The sequence below is a fragment of the Balaenoptera musculus genome, chromosome 19, assembly GCF_009873245.2.
Source record: "Balaenoptera musculus isolate JJ_BM4_2016_0621 chromosome 19, mBalMus1.pri.v3, whole genome shotgun sequence".
Lineage (NCBI taxonomy): Eukaryota > Metazoa > Chordata > Mammalia > Artiodactyla > Balaenopteridae > Balaenoptera > Balaenoptera musculus.
In genome coordinates this window covers 41080107-41102130 of record NC_045803.1, presented here as the reverse complement: position 1 = coordinate 41102130, position 22024 = coordinate 41080107, and the positions used below count along the sequence as shown (strand labels likewise).

Genomic DNA, 22024 nt, shown 5'->3' with positions numbered 1-22024 from the left:
GCAGGCAGACTCTCAACCACTGCGCCACCAGGGAAGCCCCTGATTTTGATTCTTGTACTGTGGTTATGTAAGAGAATGTCTTTGTTTTTAGGAAAAACCACTGAAGTATTTAGAGGTGAAAGGGTATCATGGCTGCAACTTATTCTCAAAGAGTTAAAAAAAATGTATATATGAAGAAAGAGAATGGAAGAGAGCAAAAGTGATAAAATGGGGAGCCTGGGTGGCCAGTCTATGGGTATTCATTGTATTTTTTCAACTTTTCCATAAATCTTAAAATATGCTATAGTAAAACATTGGGATTTAGGGGCTCCGGGTCTGATAGTGGAACCCTAAACGTTGGCTCTTCCTTTTTCTGTTCCCACGGCCACAACCCCAGTTCTCCTGGGTGTCAGTGTGAAGAGGGACAGGAAAAGAAGGAAGTAAAGCCTGGCATTTCCTGACATGGTGGCAAGGTCTTGTGTGGGCACTGAGGGCCCATCTCTAAGCGTCTTTTTTTTTTTTTTTTTTTTTTGTCCGAGGTTTATTGAAAATATTACAGCACAGCAGAAAGATTCAAACGGCTCCACGTGGTGTTTTGAAATTCATCCCAACTGTAGGCTGAGTGACCTGCAGCTTGGACAGACTGCCAAAGTCCAAGAGCTTCAGCATTTCCTTAGTGTCAGGATCTACTTCAATGATTTCCTGATCCAGGGCTGAGACCTCAGGCACGTAATTATCTCTCCTCTCTCTCTCCTCCTCCTGCAGCTTGATGGAGATACCTCTCACTGGGCCTCTCTGAATCCGCTTCATCAGATGTGTGACATAGCCTGCGATCTTGTTGCGGAGCTTCTTGCTGGGAATGATGGCGATCTCCTCGCACATGCGCTTGTTGGTGTGGAAGTCGTTGCCCAGGCGCGTGTAGTACTTCTCAGTGATGACCCGGGCTGCCTTCTTCACGGTTTTGGTGCGAACGCGGCCCATGTCAGCGGGTCCTTGGTAAAAGAGCTAAGCGTCTTAACTTACAGCAAGGCTTAGTGAAGTTGGCTGGGGTTGGTAGCTCTTGCCAGCTGCCTGACACCTGACTTTCTTTCCTCAGCATGACCTCTGACCTCAGGCAGCACTGGGATCAAAGCAGGTGCCGCAAAGACTGTAGAGCTGGCTGCTGTGTCCTGACCCGGGCTCCCAGAGTTGCCGGAACTGCCACTGGCGCCAGCTAAAGCAACCAGTTTGGTGCTTAGCGTTCCACCCCCAGCCCAGGGTCAAAGGACGCATGTGAGCAACTCTGTACCTGGCTGATCTGAGCTGCAAGGGGTAAGGGCCCCCCCAGTCCCCTCTGCTGCCCCCAGAAACCACAGGCTTCTGGATTTAGTGCTGGGGCCAAGGCTTTGAAGGCTTGGCTGCCCCCAAAATATCTTTTCAGTTCACCTGCCCCTGCCTGAAATTATGCCATTTGAGCTCTTCTCTCCTAGGAGAGACCATTTCCAAACACTGAGTTCTCCTAAAGTACAGACCTCGTGTTGCAGGGGTCATAGTTCATGGACTTGGGTAAACATATTAAATGCCTTCATTTTCTGTAAATCAGTTGAATCTAGCTCTGAGCCCCCATTACATTGGGCTGGGAGGAAATTCATCCCAGGTATTCTCCCGTCACATTGATGGGCAAGGTCCTGGGGGTCATGGGAGGCTGTTCTGGTCATCTGTCCCTGCAGTTTTTTTTTTTGTTTATTTTGTTTTTTTAAATTTATTTATTTTTATTTTTGGCTGCGTTGGGTCTTCATTGCTGCATGCGGCTTTCTCTAGTTGCAGCAAGCGGGGGCTACTCTTCGTTGTGGTGTGCAGGCTTATCATTGCGGTGGCTTCTCTTGTTGCGGAGCACGGGCTCAGGTGCGTGGGCTTCAGTAGTTGTGGCACATGGGCTCAGTAGTGGTGGCTCGCAGGCTCTAGAGCACAGGCTCAGGAGTTGTGGCGCACGGGCTTAGTTGCTCCGTGGCATGTGGGATCTTCCTGGCCCAGGGAACGAACCTGTGTCCCCTGCATTGGCAGGTGGATTCTTAACCACTGCGCCACCAGACTTTGCTCTGGGCCTACAGGCCTGGGGCGCCTGTGTCCCCATGCCTTCCCTGCAATTCCTGTCCCAGGAGGGCAGCTCAGTGGGAATAAAGAGCCACCAGCTCACCCTCACATGCCCCTGAAGACAGCATTTGGGTTGCAGCTGGAGGGATTTAGATTAGACTCACAGACTGCCAAACCAGGAACTGCCAGGGCACGGGCATGAGTCCATTCAGCGGGGCCAGGGAGGGGCAGCAGGAGGAGCTTATGAACTGCACCTGCCAAAATTTGCACTTGAGCCCCAAGTTAGAAGGTGAATTCAGGCCAAGATGCCCAGCACTTTCTGAGCCTCAGGGAGAGTTTTCTTCCTCCAATCTGGGAGGCTTTTAGCCCCTGCTCTAGTCCTCCAGTGGCTCCTCATGGTCCCTGGATGTACAGGCAAACTCCTGCCTGGCATTTGAGGCCTCCAGAGCCTGGGGACCCCTGTGTCCCCAGCCACACATCTCCTCTTTGTCGATACATGCTGAGCAAGAGCCAGGCCTCCCTCCTCTCTGTCTGGTAAATGTTCACTGCTGCTGAGGCTTTTGTGCCTCCGCTGGGTTGCCAACGACTTTGCTCTGGGCCCCTCTTCCAGAAAGACCTCCCAGATTAGTCAATTCTCCTCAACCAAGCCAGGATCCTTCTCAGGGACACTACCACCTCCCCCAACTCTTGACAGTCTCTTGCGATCAGTTCCTTCCTGAGGGTCTTGGCCTTTTTCCCAGTGGAACAGCAAAGGTCCTTCAGGGTGGCCTGGGACAGGGCCAGCCAGGCTGGAGGAAGGTGGGGAGTAGGGAGGTTTCCTGGAGGAGGGAGGCCCTGACAGAGGGAGCCAAGTTGGTATCAAATGTTCTGAGACTGCCCTTGTCGAAGACAGAGGCTTGAAGCAGATCTGACTCATTCCTGCCATCGCGTTGTCTGGTTCTGGGCCTGGCCAGAGGGCCTGCTTGGACCCCTCGCTAGCAGATGGCCTTGCAAAGAGTGACATCCGTTTTGGGCTATGCTGTCCAATACGGTAGCCACTGGCCACATGTGTTCTTGGGCACTTGAAATGTGGCTAATTTGAGTTGAGATGTGCAGTGAGCGTGAAATACTCACTGGATTTCAAAAATTTAGCCCCCAAAATAATGTAAAATATCTCATTAATTTTTCATATTGATGATATGTTAAAATGGTAAGATATTTTGGATATAATTGAGTCAACTAAAATATATTCTTCAAATGAAATATACTTTTTTCTTTTATATAAAATTTTTATTATTTTTAAATTTTATTTTTGTTTTTTTCTTCCAGTTTTATTGAGCTATAATTGACATACAGCACTGTATAAATTTAAGAGGTACAGCATAATGATTTGACTTAACATACATCATGAAATGATTGTCACAATAAGTCTAGTGAACAGCCATCATCCTGTATGGATAAGAAATTAAAGAAATAGAAAAATTTTCCTTGTGACGAGAACTCTTAGGATTTACCCCTTAACAACTTTCATGTATAACTTACAGCAGTGTTCATTATATTTATCATGTTGTACATTACATCCCTAGTACTAATTTATCTTATAACTGGTTTGTGCCTTTTGACTGCCTTCATCCAATCCCCCCTACCCACACACCCCCGCCTCTGGTAACTACAAATTTGATTTCTTTTTCTATGAGCTTGTTTGTTTGTTTTTGAAGTATGATTGACCTACATCACTATGTTAGTTTCTGGCACACAACATAGTGATTCGATATCTCTATACATTTCAAAATGATCCCTGCTCTAAGTCTAGTTACAGTCTGTCACCATACAAAGATATTACATAATTCTTGACTATGTTCTTCACATTGTACATCTCGTACCTGTGATTCATTTATTTTGCAACTGGAACTTTGTACCTCTTGATCTCCCACATCTATTAATTTCCTCCACCACCCCTTCCCCTGGGCCCTCCAGTCCAGATCTCTTAGAGGGTCACCTGGCTGCCCTGGGAGGGCCTCTCTGGGATCTTGGGAGCGAGCAGAGCCCACCTTGTCTTGGGTACCCCAAATGTGCCCAGCATTGGCTCCAGGAAGCAATCTTGCCATGGATGAGGATTCAGGACCCAGTCCTGGGTCCCTTGAGGTTGGCCATCCCTATTGGATGTAATAGGGTCAAACCTTGCACTGTACTTATAAGAGAAGGAGGCCACTGTGGTTTTAAAATAGTTTTAAAATTTAAAAAATGGGGCTTCCCTGGTGGCGCAGTGGTTAAGAATCCGCCTGCCAATGCAGGGGACACGGGTTCGAGCCCTGGTCCGGGAAGATCCCACATGCCGCGGAGCAACTAAGCCCATGAGCCACAACTACTGAGCCCGTGTGCCACAACCAATGAAGCCCACGAACCTGGGGCCCGTGCTCCACAACAGGAGAAGCCACCGCAACGAGAGGCCCACACACTGCAGTGAAGAGTGGCCCCCACTCGCTGCAACTAGAGAAAGCCCGTGCGTAGCAACGAAGACCCAAGGCAGCCAAAGATAATAAATAAATAAATAAATAAAATTAAAAACAAAACAATAAATGAATTAAGTGGAAGGATGTAAGGAATGAGGAATCTTGGCAGCCTTGGGATAATTATTTTAAAATCAGCTCCCATTTCTCAAGTCCTCTGCAGCTCCAGGACTGTGGTGCCACCATCCCTGGGAGGTGGCGGTGGGGTGCTAAGATCCCTGGCAGGGCCAGTAGTATTAGGCCTATTTGGTCACCACTATGCTCAGTGCTCTGGCGTAGAGCAGGAGAGTTAGCAGACAGATCCAGCTTCAAATTTTGCTTGGCCATTTGCCTATTTAACCTCCCCCAGCCTCATCTTCCTCATCTGTAACATGGGGGTGATGACAGTTCTTAGATCATAGGGAGAGAGTCAGACATCTGCCCCAGGCCCTTTACCTGCCGTCAGGGGCAGCATTACTAGCGTTGCTTCCCTGCGGCCACCTGCCCCCAGGCTGAGCAAACACTGTCCTCCAGACGCTATCCTTTTCACCATCTCCTGAAACATGGAGAGAGAAAATGGCCCCCAGATTGGGCCAGGGGTGCCAGCCGGGCTGAAACTGTCTGGCCCTGTGCTGGAGCAGCACTTGATGAGGGGCCCTGCCCCTCCTGTGCCCCAATGCACTCTGGGGACAGGTTTGCCCTGAGCATGAGAATGGAAGGGGGGAGTCAACAGAGCAAGCCTCTCCCTTACCTGCCTCCCTGGTCTCGAAGCTAGAAGTCTAAGGCCTAATTCTACCCTCTCCTCATGGCCTCACCCAAAACCCAGAAGTATCCCATGACCCTGGAGTGCCCTTCTGGTATAGTGACTATGACAGGAGCTGTGGCCAAAGTGAGTAGACCGATGTGCCCCCAGCCCCGCTGGGACCTGCAGCTTGGCCTCCTTCCCAAGGATGTTCAGACACGCCATCGGCCCCATCTTTCCAAAAGCCTCGACCCTGTGCCCCCTCAGCTATCACTTTCTTCCCCTTCACAACCACACGTATACATTTGCTGTCCCGGTTTCACTTCCCCTCACTCCTCAGCCCCCTCACTGTCCACCATCTGCCCCTGTCCTGGCTCGTGGGGCACAGTGATGGCTGGGTCTCTAAACCTTCTGGACTTGGGCTGGGACTAGGGTGAGTCCAGCGAGGCACTTACAGTGCACATTTAAGGAGACACGCACTCTCAGCGTCATACAAGTGCAGGCTCGGGGCCTGAGGGTGTGTGCCTCCTTAAATTTTGCACCCTGAGAGATCACTTGCCTCACCCCAGCCCCAGCCCTGCCTCAGACTCCTCAGCAGCCCCCAATGCCCCTTTCCAAACTCTCTCACCTAGGTATCTCGGACCCCACTCTGTGGCTTTCCCTCTCAGCAGCCCCTCCTCAGGGTTGTGCGCTGGTTCTGTGCTAGATCCTGGGTCCCTTCTCTCGCTGAGCACCCTCCCCCTCCCTCCCCTCGGCCTCACCCACCACCTTGAGTGAAGATGCTCCAAAGCAGCCCCCTCTACCCTCCACCTCTCTCCTCGGCTCAGACCCCAACACCCCAGCGCTTCCTAGCACTCCTCTCAGGGCCCCACAAACGCTGTGTGTCCATCCTGGTCTGCTGCTGCCCAGGCTTTCCTGTCCTCTCTCTCCACCCAGGGACACACCCTGCACTCCCCTCCACCCTCACAGATAGCCAAATGCTACCTTTGGGCTCCACCTCCTAAATCGCTCTCATCCAGCCCCCTGCTCCCGGCCTCCACCACCCTGTATTCTTTCTCCTGGCCGCTGGCCACGACCTTCTCCTGCTGCCAGTCCTGCCTGCCCGCTCACACTCCACAGGGATCTCCCAGCCTTTGCACATCTGCCCCTGCCCCTCCTCTACTCCAGATCCTTCCTGACTCCCATTAGCCTTGGGAGAGAGTCCCAGGCCCTCCCCCAGGGCTCCAGCCCCACTCGTTCTTCTCTGTTCCACAAACACCCTGGGTTCTCACCTGGGAGCTGGCACACCTGCTCTTCCCTGAGCTCAAACATGCTGCTCCCTTCTCTCTGCCTTGGAATACTGGTTGGAATTTAATTTCTTCACCAGATGAAGACATCACAGTGTGAGCTCAGGGTGGGGGAAGTAGGTTCCCCCTTTTCTCTGCCTCCATGGCCCCTGCCCTGCCCTCTGTATCACCCTCACCTGTTCGGTGCCCATGGCCCTCTCAACATCCTGTGCTTGACTTATCACCATGGCCTCCCCGATGCCTGGAACAGCACTTGACAGAACACAGGCACTCAACGGGTATTTGTTGCATGAATGAATGAATTTATTAATCAGTGCATGGATGGATTGTCATGTAGGTGGCTTTGGTGGCTGGGTGGGGATGAAGGGAGATACTACATAAGCTGTAGCCAGTGCCTGCCTATGGCAGCAGGTGGCTGGAGGGAGAAGGCCATGTCACCTCCAGCAGGCTGGGTCCTGACTTTAATGGCCTGGCAGTGAGGTGCGTGCATGGCGGAGGCCTGCAGAAGAGGTAACACCGAGAGGGCAGCTCTGCCCACTTCTAATTATTGCTTGAGTCTTTCTGGCAACACCAGCTGCCTGCCCTGGAGAGTTTGGTCTCATCCATCACAGTGTGAGCTCAGGGTGGGGCTGCTGCCATTGCCAGTGGGGAAGACAAGAGGAGGTTCCCAGGGGCCTTTGGGTCTTGGAGAGCAGAGGCAGCGTTAGGCTCGGACCGTGCTCAGCTTCTGTCCTTCCTGTCCCCAGGGCAGCTGAAAGGTGTCCCCCGACTTGAGGGTCCCATCGAGAAGCCTCCAGGTGGCCAAGGAGCAAGCCAGCTGAAGTGGGGTCCACAGCAGCCCTAGGCAGGGAGCCTTGGATGGTTTGGTGTCTGCTGACATGGAAGCCCTTGGGAAGATGGTGCTTCAGTGGCCGGCTGGGCAGGTAGGTAGCTCAGGCCCTGAAGGAGGCCTTGACCACACGGCCCTTCAGTGGCTGTGGCGGCCGGAAGTTGTTCACCATGTGGATCCTCTCATCATCCTCTGCGGTGAAAAGCAGGCTCCGGAATTTCTCCATCTTAAGGCAGAAGAGATACTCAGGGCAGAATGGGGGCGTTGTGGTCCTCTCTGATCCCAGACACGACATCTGGCATACCCTGCCCAGCCAGTTCTGCCCCTCTCTCCTCTTGCCCCTAGGGCTTGTCCCTACTTCTCCCCACTCATTTCCTCTTTGGGAGCCCAACCTCAGTTACTTACTCACTAAAGATCCTCTGAACCTGGACCCTGCTCCACCTAGTTCCAGTTCCTGTCTAGCTAAGAATCATCAGCAAATGCAGCATTCAGATTCTAGCACGCTAGGGGTGGTCCCAGGATCCAGGGGGCTCCCCTTCTAGTCTGTGTCCAGGTCCTAATAACTAACAACCAAGCTGACTCCCACCCAAGAATGTAAACATTTATTAGCGAAAGACGGGAGCCTTGATGGTGGGACCACCGGCTGTGGGCTGCTGGTTGGGAGAGTCACACTGCCCGGGTGTGCCTGAGTGCCGCATCCTTCCATCTGGTACTCTGGGAGGACTCACCTGCCTCTCAGAGATGCTGATGGGCTCCCGGAGCACAATCCAGGTGACGCTCTCGCTCAGTGGGGGTGTTGTCAGGGAGCCGGGGTAGGTCCAGTAGTGCTGGCTGGCAGGCAGGAGGTACTTGGGGTTGAAGCAGCTGAACTGGGCCTTGGTGCCCTGGGGCAGGGTGAGGGACCCAGGAGTCAGCAAAGACCTCCCAACAGGATGAGACCAACACCCTCCCCACCCATTTCTGTCAATAGGATTTAGGCTTCTCCTTGGCCCACTGATGCAGATTGTGGCCAAATGTCTGTGATCCCAGAGGCTATTTTCCAGCCTGGCCGGCCCTCTCCACCCATTCCCTTGTATGTAAAAGCTGTGGTTCCTAAAGCTCTTTTGGGCACCATGTTCTCTCCCTTGCCTTCAACAGAACTTAATGGCGCTGCTGGTCAGAGTACCATTAATGTGACAGGCATCTTATCAATCCTATGCCCAACCAGACTTCACACTGGGCATTCAGTGGGGCCATGGACCCTGATGGCGAGGAGTCAGTTGCAGGGCACCACAGGTGCTGACCTGCACCCTTCACCTCTGCCAGGATTTGCTGCCAGGATGGAGGAGTGGATGGGCCCACTCCATGATCTGGCCTCTTCCTTCCTCCCCACCAGGCTGCTGTGGATCAAGAGCACGGACCCCTGGTCTCACCTTAAACCGAACCATGTAGAGTGCATCTGTCAGACGGTTCATGCTGGGGTGCTCGTCCCCCGTCTGTCAGGGAGAAGTAGTGTGAGCCCAGATCTCACTGTGTTCTGGAACTAGGGGTGGTACCAGGCCTCCCACGGCCTTCTGGGCCCAGGTAACCCCCTCACCTCCAGGAAGACACCAACCACAGCCAGGCCATCGGGTGCTGAGGCCGCCTCCCCAAAGGTGCTGTACTTCTTGGCATTCCAATGAACCAGGTGCAGCTACAGGGGCAACGACAGGCCAGGCCAGTGCTTAGTGCCTCCCAGGGGCCATGGGAGCTCGGAGCCAGGCTTCCCTCACTCCCACCGGACTCCTGGCCCCTCTGCAGGAGGGGCGGGCCACAGATAGCATTTACCCTGTTCTGGGCCTGACCCTTTCCTGAGCCCCAAGGGACCAAAGAGATCAGGCCCTGCCCTCCGTGAACTGTGAAACAGATAATGACTATCCAGTGTGACACCTCCCTGAAGAAGTGAAGCCTGCAGCTGAGTCCAAAGAATAAGAAGGGGGTTACAGGATGGAACTCTTGGGGCAAGGTATTCCAGGCAGAGAGAACAGCAGCCTGGAGATATGACAGAGCCAACTGTGGGCAGGGGATTCATCACATGCAGGTCAGTATGGGAAGAGGTCAAGGGAGATGAGGCCAGGCAAGGCCAGTTCATGCAGGGCCTTGAATGCCAGGCTTAACCCTTGAAGGGTTGTTAGTAAGGCTGTGGTGGGACTGGATTTGGCCATCATAAAATTCCTTCTGGACACACAGATCGGGACAACAGTAGGCAGAGTTCAGGTGGAAGACCTGAACTTCAGGTGAAGGGCGTCTCTCCCAAAGGTCCCTGAGTGACCTCACTCTCTCCAGTGCCTCACACCAGGCACCTGTCAAGACCCTGACTCCCCAGTCCCCAACTCCTTCCCCAAGTGGTAAAGGGATTCAGGTAGAGGAGGGTCTTACTTCGCTGGGGAATGACTTGCCATCCACCGTGTGCTCTGAGCCCTCACTGTGCTTCTTGCCCCAGTGGAAATGGAGCTGCTTGAGCCGGTAGGGCCCATCCAGGGGGCCCCCAGTCACCACTGCGGGGAGAAGGGGTGTGTGTAGCAATTGCTGTGAAAGAGCCCACACCGCCTGCAGGCAGCAGTGCCAGTATCAGGGCAGTGCTCAGGAGAGGGATAAACTTTTCATTTGCAACATTCCTTGTGCTAAGTGGACTTGGATCAGTCCCCGCCCAGTTCCCTATGCCCTTAGCTGGGCCAGGGCAGAAACCCTGGAGCCCTGTATGTGACAGAGGAGTCTGGTACAGAGTGGGTATATTTCTCCATCTGGATCCTCCCCACTCTTGCCCAGTTTCGAGTGGAAGCTGGGACTTGCCTCTCACGCCCCGATTATCACTAACAATAGACCTCCCATGTCTGGAGGAGCCCTGACCCAGAGCTGGGTCAGAAAGATTCTTTTCTTTAGTCCTCATAGTAGCTCATGAAAATCAAAACCTATTATTATTTCTATTTTATAAAGGAGGAACAGAGAGGGCAAGGCATTTGCCCAAGGTCACACAGCAAGGCACTGAGCTAGGATATAAGCCTGCATCTACTTCATATAAGTCCAGAGCCCAAAGCCCTAATCACCAGGCCATGCTGCCTCCCCAGAACCTGGAGGCTCCCCAGGACCTGATGTCTGAGGCCAGCTCCTAAGGGTCCCCACTCTGATGGTCAGTCCCAGGTACCTCCAATGTCCCTCCTTCACGCCCTCTTTGGCAGGCCCCACTTATGCTGGTTTTGTGAATTTCCCACTCTGATACCTGGAGAGCTGGGGCCACTCACAAGGCCTCCTGGGACTGATTGAATTTCCAGCTGAAAGAGATCTGGCAGTGGAGGGAGCCCCAGCCAGGCCAGAATGTGAGCTCCTGGATCAGGTGACGGCCCTGGGCTCAGAGTTCCACTAGGCCCCTCCAGGACCGGTGACCAGGGCAGGGCCTTGCCCCATGTGGGCCCTTCAAGGAGGAGGACCATGGGACAGCCCAGAGGCCCCTTCTTGCTGTCCTGCCTCATCTGAGGAGCAGGGCCTGTCCGTGGCAATGCTGGGTGGTTGACTGAGCCTGGGGGTGATGGCTGTGGGCCAGGGCCCAGTCAGGCTGCTCCATCCTGGGGAGGCAGGAATAGCCAGGCCTGCAGGCTGAGCTCCCTGATATGGGCTGGGAGGGCCCACTCTTCTGAGCATGACCCACCTGGGACTCCACAGTGCAGTCTCTTAGGGAGTGAACTGCCTCCCTAACCCTTGAGCTTGGCTCCCTTAGCCTCCTCTCTCCATCCTGACCATAGAACACACTGCCATTCACTGTGTACTTCCTATGTGTTCAGCAGTCTGCAGACATTAATCCCCACAGTGACCTAGAGGGGGACACATTGTTACCCCCTTGGCCAGACGTGGGACTGAGGCTCAGAAAGGTAGGTATCCTGCCCAAGGTCACACAGCTGGGGAGTGGCAGAGACCCAACTGTCTCACTCCCAAGCCTACTTTCTTCCCACTGGTCCCCTACCCCTCAGGCCTGGGCATTCTGATAGGGGAGGGAACCCAAACCAGGCCGGAAAGTGAGCCCCTGGATCAGTGGTCCAGAGGAATGTTCCCTTGGGCCTTTCCCTGCCAAGAGTGGCCTTCACTGAGCTACTGATGTCTGAATTGAGCCCTCAGTGCCCTCTGAAGGCTGTTTAGAAGATCCAACCATTTGAAAACTGCTCCTTCATAAACTGTGATCTAAGGTCATCAGGAGCTCCATGTCCCTCCCCAAAGTTCTGGGTGGGAGGCTTTTCTTAGAATTCAGTACCAAGAATGCTGTGTCTCTCTTCTGAGGATCTGTTGGATTTCCTACCTTCTGCAACAAGAACTATAACTGATCCTCTTTCCCTTTTTCCCTAGCCTACCAGGGAACTCAGAGTTAAGCAACTAAGATGATTCCTATCTGGCTTTCCTCCTCTTCTCTGCCCTTTGATTTTCTATTTGAAACTTAAGTTTCCCTGAGTGCTTTCATTGTGCGTATGGGGGGTTGGGGGAGGCGACAGAGGGGCAAAGTACCAGTCACTTCCTTACATAAGAAACTTTAGCAGGTTCCCTCCTTACCCCACTTCATCCCTCACAGGCCTGGTCATAAGGACAAAAATCCCTTTACTAAGGAGCACTCCCGAGGCTTCTGTCCAAGAATTTATCATGAAGGAACCCGAACTCTAATCCCAGGGCAAAGAGACCTTGGAAGGAGCTGTTACAAGTTCCCACTGGCCTCTCTTTGGCCCAGGATGGTTGGGATCTTGAGGCTGTAGGTGGGTTGGAGAAAAGACCTTTGGAGTGGGACCAGGCTGGTTCTGGCCCTCCCCAGCTCACTGAGTCTCTACTTGCCCATCTTAGAGGTAGGTTCTTGAGAAGAATAAAAGAACTGCCTGTGACCTTAGCAAGGGGTATGGCACGCAGAACATTTTAGCTCCGTTCTCTCTGCTGGGCTTGGCCAGATCACACAGAGAGGAGGGTTTGGCCTTAGGCCACACAGCAGCTCAGTGATGGGGCAGGGAGTGAAAACAAACCTGACCTAAAGCACTAACTGAAAGAGAAGAAAGAGAATTAGCGTTTCTTGAGCATCTGCTATATGCCAGCACTACAAACATCACTTCAGTTTTTCATTTCTCCTCTCTATGACCCTAGGGAGGAAAATAGGGTCTTAATGCTCCCATCGTATGCATCAGGAGACTGAGGCTCAGCCTAAGGCTTCACAGCTGGTGAGAAGTGGAGCCTTCCTTCCCTACCACAGCATGCTGCCCCTCCTGAGCCTGCCCAAAACAGGTTAGGATCCCAGGGGGAAGGGTACCAGGGTCCGGCAGGGCCACTTACCAGTTCGGTCATCACTGTCATTGAAGTCCACTTGGACAGAGTGGCCATTGTTGGCGATGCTGAGGGACATGCAGGACTCATAGGAAAGCTCTAGTGGCTTCAGGCTGGGCGAGTACACGGCCTGGCTGGATACAATATTGATTGGTGACTGGCGGTCTCCCTGGGCAATGGGATACAGCTTGTGCCAGTGTGAGGGGCCTGCAGACGGGGAGAGGGCAAGGACTCAGGCCAGCCTGAATCTCTGGGCTGCAGACTGAGGGCACCTGCAGGGGATGGTCTCCGTGCTATCCTTTCAGAGATTAGCCCCTGCTTTGGAGCCATGAAGTCTGGAGCTCCAATCCCAGCTCTGTCACTTCCCCTCTCAGCCTCCATTTCCTTGTCTGCGAAATGGCCTCACTAAAACTCTCCACCCAGAGCTGATAGGAGGCCCAGAGAGGTAATGCATGGAAGGGAGCACAAAAAAGCTACAGGCTCAGGGGCAGTTTGGGGTCGTGGGTCCTCCCCAACAGGCAGTATTGCTTAGAGGGGTCCCCGGGCTCCCGAACTCCCTGACCTGACCCTACCAGGTATCTGGCCTCTTCCTGCACTTTGGCCAAGTTCGAGTTGGTGTTTGTGATAATGATAACAAAAGTCCACATCAACCTCGCTTTGGCTCTGTGACATGAATTTGCTCCTCATACCAGCCTCGTGAAGTAGAAACGAGCATGATCCCCATTTCACAGATGAAGGAACTGAGGGCCGCTTGCACATGTGCGCGCACACACTTGGGCACTGGTATAAATACACAGTGTGTGCATGCATTGCCCCCAGCTGCCCTCCCCAGGCATGTGCAGGTCCGGAGAGATTTTCACGTGCGCACACATATATGCACAGTGACCTGAGCTCACTGCACCCAGAGCCGTCAGGCCCAGTAACACATGTGTACAAACACATAGCCCTGCCAACTACCTCTGATACACACATATGCACCCTCACACACAGCCATCCCCTGTTGCAAACCCAGGTCTGCACTAAGAGACTACAGCAAAACACATGCTCGTGCACACGCACACACACCTGCATGCACACCCACGAGCACCCACCACCTGCCTCCCAGAGACTCCATCTGCAGCCGAGAGGCTCGGCATCTCCCCGGGGAACATCCTGAGATGCAGCCTATTTTTAGAGCTATTGCCGGCTGGTGCTTCTCCCCGTTTTTGGCTTCTTAAGTTTTCCTGAGAAAACAGCAGCAGGTGCTGACAAAGCTGTGTCCCCAGTGGATGACTCAGAATCGTGGCCCAGACCCACTGGGTTATTTTTGAAGTCCTGTGAGCATGCTGCATGCCGGCACCTCCATCCTCTGTCTTTCCCTCCCTAATTGCACCTAGACTGGATGGCCCAGGACTGGGCGAGGGGCAGCAGCTTCAGGGTGGCCAGCTATGGGGCAGGCCTATTGGGATACTGGACACAGTGCTGGTGGGCAGGACCAGCAAGAAGGCTGGAGTCAGGGGGAAGCACCCTGAAGCTGGTTGGGAGCAGGTGCTCTGGGGGAAGAGGATCTTCTACAGGTCGTGTCAACCTGCCCCTTCTCTGCCTCTCTCTACATCTCTGCTGATCTCTGTTGCCTTTTTCTGAAAGTCTCTTTCTAGCTTTTGCATGTCCAGATTTGGGGTTCTCCCCTCCAAAATATTCTCCTGTGTGCTTGGGGTCCCAGAGGGGCCAGAGACACCACAGCACCTCCCTAACTCTTTCTGGCCCATTGTAACCTCCAAACCCCCAGACTTTGTAGCCTAGGACCCCCGCCCACCCTCACAGAGTGCCTGTCTCTCCTCAGATGAGTGGGAACGGGGGTGCTCCTCCCACCAGCACTTCCCCTTCTCCCCACTCCCACCTGCCTTGCCTGGGTTTCGTCTTGGCAGCCTGGATCTTGGCTCCTCATTGTTCCTCTCGGGAAAAGCAAGAAACCCTTATCCCACACCCCGACCCCAATTTGGTAAGAAATAGCCCAAAAGGAACTGACTTGCCCCAGTCCCACACTCAAGCCTTCTGGCTCTCACCGTCTGCCTCTTCTCCCTTCCTCTGCATCTTAAGGAAGCTGAGTTAGGACCGAGGAGCTATTCTCCCGGTCAGACCAGGAGGCTGCTGTGGGCCACGGGCTCCCATGCCTCACACCTGGACCTGCTCAAACACCCTGCCCGAGGCAGACACCCAGACACGTCCGTGACCCCCAGATGCTCCCTTCCTTCACATACCTGCCGACTCGAAAGCTCGGGCGCTTCGACGGGGAAACTCTGCGCAGGACACCGCGCCCTTGCCCACGGGGAGCCCAGCTCGCCGGAGGTCCCGGCACACACGCGTGCGCGCTCCCCGCACAGACACCGCGCACAGCGCTCCGCCGGGACCGCCCCCCGCTGCCCTGGGCTACCTTCACCCGCTGCGCACTCCGACGATAAGTGAGTGTCCCGGCCCGGGTCAGAGCGAGCGGGGCCGTCAGGGACTGCGCGGAGGAGGCGGCTGGACGCGCTCGGCCGCGGGGTGGCTCGCTGGCGGCGGGGCCGGCCGGGGTGCAGCGCGGACTTTGCGCCAGGTGCGGGGGGAGCCAGGGCTCGGGCCGGGCGGGTGGGCCGGGTTCTGGGGGACGGATGGGAGAGGGATCCCGGTCCGCCTAGAGGATAGGGGGCTTGAGGGTCCCGCAAACCCGGCTGGGCGCGAGGGTCAGGAGCGAGTCCCAGCGGGTGGGGGCCGGCTGGGGTCTGCGCCTACCGTCGTTGTGGCCGTAGCCCCAGCCGTGGTGGCCGGTCATGCTGTTGCAGTCCCCGCAGCCGTGCACCTGCCTGCTCGGCTCAGTTCTGCTCGCTCGGACTGCGGCTCCGGCCCCGCTCGCTGCCGCGGAGCAGCCTCTTAAAGCGGCGGCAGGCAGGAGGAGCAGTTCCCAGGCGACCCGCCCCCCACCCCCCCAGCAGGGCGAGAGGGGCCGGCCCTGCCCCGCCCTCGCCCACCCGCCCTCAGGCCAGTTGAGCCCCGAGTTGAGGTGCGAGATGCGGGGGGTGGGTGGGGGGCGGTCAAGGGGACCTAAACCCCAGCCCCATCCCCACCCTGGCCCTGGCCGGAGCACTCTCCCTCCTTCCCTCCAGCACGTGTACAGGCTCTGGGGCAGGAGAAACGGCCAATGCTGAGGGCGGCCTCTGTTTCTCCACGTCCTGTCTATTCCCCAGGCTTGTCACTGGGCAGTAAATCCCACCACCGGAGACCTGGGCTCTGGGCCCTGAGTCCTCTTGGACTGGGACCCTTTTAAACTGCAGATTGCACTGACCCTCAGGTGTCCAGAACTGGAGCTTCCCCTGTTTGCCAGACGCTGGCAGGTTCTGGGCCAAGCTTTGGGTCCTTCCTGTCATCTAACCCTCTCAGCTTCCCTACAACAATGGGTGGTCCTTCCATTAGCCCTATTTCACAGAACAGGAGACTGAGGCCCAGAGAGGTGAAGTGACTTGCCCGAGGTCATCTAGCCAGAGAGTGAGGGATTTACTCTTAGTTTGTCTCACTCCTAGGCTCTTGTGCTCTTTACTACTTCCCCTTGGTGCTGGGGGCAAAGGGGTCCTGTGGTTGTGGGGATCTGGGAGCCCTGGGCTAGGAGGAGGCCTCAGGCAGAACCAGAGCCTCACAGGGGGAGTGGGGAGTTTGGGCTCTAACCACTGGGCATTAAGACAGACAGACCCACAGACACCAGCTGGCTTTCCCATGGAACTAAGTCTGAGGCCTTGCCTCCACCCTCTCCTTCTCTTCCTGGCTTCCTCCTCTGTCCGGGTCTCTTTGCCTATTCCTCTACAGCCTGCTGTTTGTCCCTCCTTTCCTTGCCTCTCCATGACCTTTAGCACACCTGCTGGGAGCTCAGGGCCTCCACCCCGCACTCAATCTCAGTATCTGCCTTGGCCCAACATTTTCCTACCCACAAGGCCTGGTCCTTGCTGTGCCCTCCACCTGGGACGTCCTCTGTCTTCCACCCACTGGCTCCAGCCGGCCCAATCCGACTCATCTGAGGATGTGGCCTTATGCCAAGGATAGGGCTTGTCTCTGGCTAGGCCGCAGCAGGCAGTTTTGGGAAGACAAACAGATGAGTGGATAGAAGGACAGACAACTGATCCCACCCAGGGGCTTGTACCCAACCAGAGTTGAAGGGCCATTTGTGGAATGTCTGCTGGTCTGACCTCTACCAGAGGAGACTATTTTAGGCCCTGTTGTTGGCTGACCTTGTGAAGGAATCTGCCATCTTGTCTGCCAGGCTCCCCTATATCTGTGTGGCTGTCTTGGTTTCCCTCTCCCAGGCCCTGAACCCCTCAGGTCCCCAAGTAGAGTTGTGGAGATCAAGGGACAACTGGTTGGCTGGGCCAAGGTCAGTCAGTGACTTCCCAACACTGCCTAGATGCTCCTCCCTGACCCAAGAGCTGGAAGGGGCCCTTAATAGAAATCTGACCCTAGGGCAGGGGGGCAGGGCATCATAATAAACATGTAGAGGGTGGCCCCCAAGACTGGCATGTGACAGGGAATGCAACCTTGTCAAGGTCCCAGGTCTCCAAACCAGAAATGTCATCTTTAGACCAAGAAGACAAAGACTAGCTTCAGAGTGAGGACTGCAGCCTCTGTTCATCTCCCAGAAGAGCCAGCCACTCTTCTCCTGGGGGAGTTGCAACACTTTCAGGGCCTGGGGATGGGCCCAAATGTGTCTACTTCATTGACCTACTTCCCCCTCACTGTGACCCAGAAGACACTTCCATGTTTATTTATAGTGCTAAAAAAGTTGGAATTACTTAGTTTTGAATCCAGTTTCATCCACACAGCAACCCCACTTTACAGATGAGGAAAGCAAGGCTCAGAGAAGTTGAGTTAGGCTGTACAGTGAGCAACTGAGCAAGAATGAAAACCCAGGGCTGCTGAGTCCCTTATTCAGCATGTCTAAAATCACCAGGAGTGGGGAGGAAGTGGATTTTAAATTTGATTGTCATTTGTGTATATATGCAAGACTCTCTTCACAATGACTTAAGAGAAGCTAGGGAGAGTGTTTGCCTCCAGGGTGGAGACTGGGAGCCCGGAAGGGTGGGGGAGGGTGCGGAATGGGGGTGGGAGGGACACTCTTTACTGCCTACTCCTTTTGAAAGAATTAAAGTATTGCCTCTTTAACAACCAAATAAAAGTTGATCCAGTTCTTTCCTTCCTCTATCCTGTCTTTGGCAATTTTCTCTGGGTGCTGGAAAACTGGGAACTCAGGTAGGTAAGAGGAGCCAATGGAGTCTGCCTGTCTCAGGTGAAGCTCCAGTTTCCCTGCAGCCCACTCAGGTCGACTTGGGAAAGACTGTGCCCCCATTCAGGCACCTCCTGTCTCAATTACGTGCCGTCTTTAAAGCTGAATTGATTTCACTGTTCTGGAGTTTACTCTTTGGTCTCACTGGCATCAGTGGCCTCCTGGATTTTGCTGTTTCTGGCGGAGAGGGAGGGTAGGGATGTGTGAGCTATGAGGAAGGGCTGGGGAAGGAGGGCAGGAGCAGATTGCACAGCCACACCTCGTTCATTGCGACCTTGACCGGATCTCACTTCCTTGACCGGATCTCACTTCCCCTCTCAAAGTTACAAGTCTCTCTTCTCTATAACAATGAGGTGATTAGGGCATCATCCCAGCCCTGACCACCTCATGGGATCCCTGTGAACATTGGTCGAGACAACAGTTGTCCAGTGCTGCACCAACAGGCAGAATCATGCCTGCTCTTCACTGTGTGTTGTGCACAGGGCCAACGGGCCAGACCGAAGACTTAGAGACTCTAAGATCAAAATTACAGCTTATTGTGGGTGTTTGTTTTTTTAATTAATTAATTAATTTATTTTTGGCTGCATTGGGTCTTCATTGCTGCACGTGGGCTTTCTCTAGCTGTGGAGAGCAGGGGCTACTCTTCATTGGGGTGCACGGGCTTCGCATTGCGGTGGCTTCTCTTGTTGTGGAGCACGTGCTCTAGGTGCGCGGGCTTCAGTAGTTGTGGCTCGCAGGCTCTAGAGCACAGGCTCAGTAGTTGTGTGTGGCGCACGGGCTTAGTTGCTCCGCGGCATGTGGGATCTTCCCAGACTAGGGATCGAACCCATGTCCCCTGCATTGGCAGGTGGATTCTCAACCACTGCACCACCAGGGAAATCCTGAGCCTGTTTTCCGATCTATCAGATGGGAATAGAGAATCGAGAGGGCTAATAGGATGGTCAGGTGAGGTGATATCTGTGAGAGTCCTGGAACCAAGTAGGTACTCTCAGACCTCTGTTCTTTCCCCTTCTCCTTAGCTTGTTTGGGCACATTTAAACCAAACATTCCTTTTCCAGTTACAGTAGTGGCACCTATTTACTGTAGAAAATTTGGGAGAATCAGAAAAGCATAGTAAAGAAAATTAAAATCACTGGTCATGTTACCAGCCAGGAATCACCACTGTTAACATTGTAGTGACCATACTGCCAGGCTTTTTCAATATGTATTAGTAGTACTTAAAAGACAATCGGAATCATATGTGGAGCTTTGGGACCAGTTTTTTTTTTTTTTTTTTTTCACTTCTTGCCCTATGATAAGCATTTCCCTGTGTCATCAGTCTTGGAGGACTTGACACTTAATAATTGCACAGTGCTCTAGTATGTGGATTATTTCCAGTTTTCACTATTGTAAATGCACTGCAGTGGACATCCTTATTTATACGTCTTTGTGTATGTGTCTGATGATTTCCCTGGGAAAGTGGTATAACCAAATAAGATGAGGTACACATTGTGGGTAAGGCATTTTAAAATGTAGAAGGTATGGCGGAAATAGTTTTAGAAATTTATTCTTTCGGTCAAAGCATTTATTGAAGACTTATTAGATGCGAAGGGCTGAGCCAGGCATGGGTGATACAATTGTGAACATTACAGACCCACAGTTTTCTCAGGCGAGGGGTGGGGGCAAGAGGCAAGAGATTGGCCAATGAGCACTAGGATAAGAAGGGCTGGGATAGGTAAGGTCAGGTAAGGAGGGCTAGTGGCTAAGGCCTGGGAGTGTGTTCTAGGTTGTGATTCATTCTTCCTGGCTGGTTTCCCACAGATTATAACCTCTTCCAGGGCAGAGGTAGCCCCAAACTTCCTGGAAGCCCAAGTAGCCTGTCTCCTCCAGCTGAGACCAACCAGGATGGGTAAAATAATAGACCTAAGCTGGGTCTGGCTAGATCTGTAGCTGTGTTTGTTTCTAATCCCTGTGCCACCTTTTAATAGCTGTGAGAATTTGGAATTTTATTCACCTCTCCAAGTCTCTGCTCTCTTGGGTATAAAATGGGGTAAGCAGTAGTATCTATTGCATTGGGTGAGTACAATGAGCACAAAATGATGATGCATATCAAGGGCCTGCCTGACATATGAGTACTCAGTAAACAGGGGTAGTATAGGGATTTGGGGGCTCAGTTTTCCCACCTGTTCAGTGGGAGATTGGCCTAGGTTGGTGGTTCTCAAACTTGAGCATGCATCAGAATCACCAGGAGGGCTTCTTAAAAGTTTCCCAGGCCTCACTCGAGAGTTTCTGATTCAGCAGGTCTGGAATGGGGCCTGAGAATTTGCACTTCTTACAAGTTCCCAGGTGATGTTGATGCTTCTGGTCCAGGACCTCACTTAGAAAACCAATGGTCTAAATGAATGCAGCCTTTGTTTCCTGGTCTGATACCTTTGATTCCCTGTCTTCTATAATAGGAAGAACTTGTGAGGTGCCCTGAGTTCCCAGATGGCAGGGTTTGTGTCTGGTCAACCGCCACGGCTCCATCACAGGCACCTTTACATGCTGTTATGGGTTGAATTAGATCCCCCAAAAGTTGTTGAAGTCCTAACCCCCAGGACCTTCGAATGTAATCTTATTTGGAAATATGGTTTTTGTAGATATAATCAAGTTAAGATGAGGTCATTAGGGCGGGCCCTGATCCAATGTGACTTATAAGAAGAGAAGAAATACAGAGACATGAGGGGAGAATATCTATGATGATGCAGGCAGAGACTGAAGTGCTACATACAGCTGTAAGCCAAGGATTACTAGCAAACCACCAGAAGCTAGGAAGGCCAGGACAGATTCTTCCCTTTAAGCTTCAGAGGGAGCATACTGCACACACTTTAATTTTGGACTTCCACCTTTCAGAACTGTGAGACAATGAATTTCTATAGTTTGTACCAGTCTGTGGTACTTTGTTACAGCCGCTTTAGGAAAATAATACACTGAAGTATCTTTTTTTTTTTTTTTTAAATATGACACTGTCTTTTTTTTTTTATATATAAATTTATTTATTTATTTTTGGCTGTGTTGGGTCTTCGTTGCTGCGCGCAGGCTTTTTCTAGTTGTGGCGAGCGGGGGCTACTCTTCGTTGCAGTGCACGGGCTTCTCACTGCGGTGGCTTCTCTTGTTGTGGAGCACAGGCTCTAGGCACGCAGGCTTCAGTAGTTGCGGCACACGGGCTCAGTAGTTGTGGCTCACAGGCTCTAGAGCACAGGCTCAGTAGTTATGGCACATGGGTTTAGCTGCTCTGCGGCATGTGGGATCTTCCCGGACCAGGGCTCGAACCCGTGTCCCCTGCATTGGCAGGCGGATTCTCAACCACTGCGCCGCCAGGGAAGCCCTGAAGTATCTTTTTTATGGGAAACCACCAACACAAACCTTTTTCAAAATCTTATATTTCTTCATAGGCAGTATGACTCCCCTCTGCCAAATTTGGGGATGTTTTCATTCATGCAGTCCATGATTGCACTGAACTCTCACCTGTCGCCTTTTGACCTTCCCACATTCCATGGGTGTATTTTATTATCCCTTATATTTCACTTTCCAATTGGAGGATTTGTGACAGCATAAGCACATGACAAAGTGGGAAAGTCTCATGCCTCTGTTTCCCATCAGTTGTGTTCCATGGGTGCTATGTAGGGGTCAGGGAAGTCATGAGTGGGTGTGCCCCCACCTGATCCTGGAGACAGCACCTAGGGGGAATTACATCCATCATCGCTGCATCATTACTCTCAAACTGTGCCCCTTTCCTGCTCCCATTCCAGGGTGGGTTGGGGTGGAGATCTGTGCCCATTTTCACCTTATTTCAGGTAATTATTAACCTGAAGATGCCTGTAGAGTCTGGGAGATAGAGAGGAAGGAATCTTCATGTCCCTCCAGTCTCCTCTCTCTCCCCCTTCCTCATGGGGTAATCCCCTTCCTTGGCACCCATCCCCAAAGGGATGTTTCTTTTCAGGAAGTGGAGGGCTTTAAATTCCACCTTGCTTTTATGTTCTCAGTCCTCGTGACCTGGCCCCTGCTGTCCCTCAAACTTCCCCTGACCACTCCCTACCC

The 22024-nt window shown here is 53.1% G+C and overlaps 2 protein-coding genes across 4 annotated transcripts; both read right to left on the bottom strand.

Moving 5' to 3' along the window:
* Positions 1 to 489: 489 nt before the first annotated feature.
* LOC118885309 (40S ribosomal protein S17-like) lies at positions 490 to 1004 on the bottom strand. The gene has a single exon (XM_036833930.1). The coding sequence runs from the start codon at positions 958 to 960 to the stop codon at positions 553 to 555; it is 408 nt and encodes a 135-aa protein (XP_036689825.1). The 5' UTR covers positions 961 to 1004; the 3' UTR covers positions 490 to 552.
* Positions 1005 to 6829: 5825 nt separating this feature from the next.
* Positions 6830 to 15553, bottom strand: CA7 (carbonic anhydrase 7). Of its 3 annotated transcripts, none has more exons than XM_036833937.1 (7): positions 15433 to 15553; positions 12691 to 12888; positions 9775 to 9893; positions 8954 to 9049; positions 8790 to 8852; positions 8106 to 8261; positions 6830 to 7603 (listed from the first exon to the last, which is right to left on the bottom strand). In XM_036833937.1, the coding sequence occupies exons 1-7, from the start codon at positions 15470 to 15472 to the stop codon at positions 7481 to 7483; spliced, it is 795 nt and encodes a 264-aa protein (XP_036689832.1). In that variant the 5' UTR covers positions 15473 to 15553; the 3' UTR covers positions 6830 to 7480. The 3 variants fall into 3 exon arrangements, with proteins under 3 accessions (XP_036689832.1, XP_036689835.1, XP_036689833.1); XM_036833940.1 differs by lacking the exon at positions 15433 to 15553 and adding an exon at positions 14922 to 15082 and having other exon boundaries at positions 6841 to 7603; XM_036833938.1 differs by lacking the exon at positions 8790 to 8852 and having other exon boundaries at positions 6841 to 7603.
* Positions 15554 to 22024: the final 6471 nt, after the last annotated feature.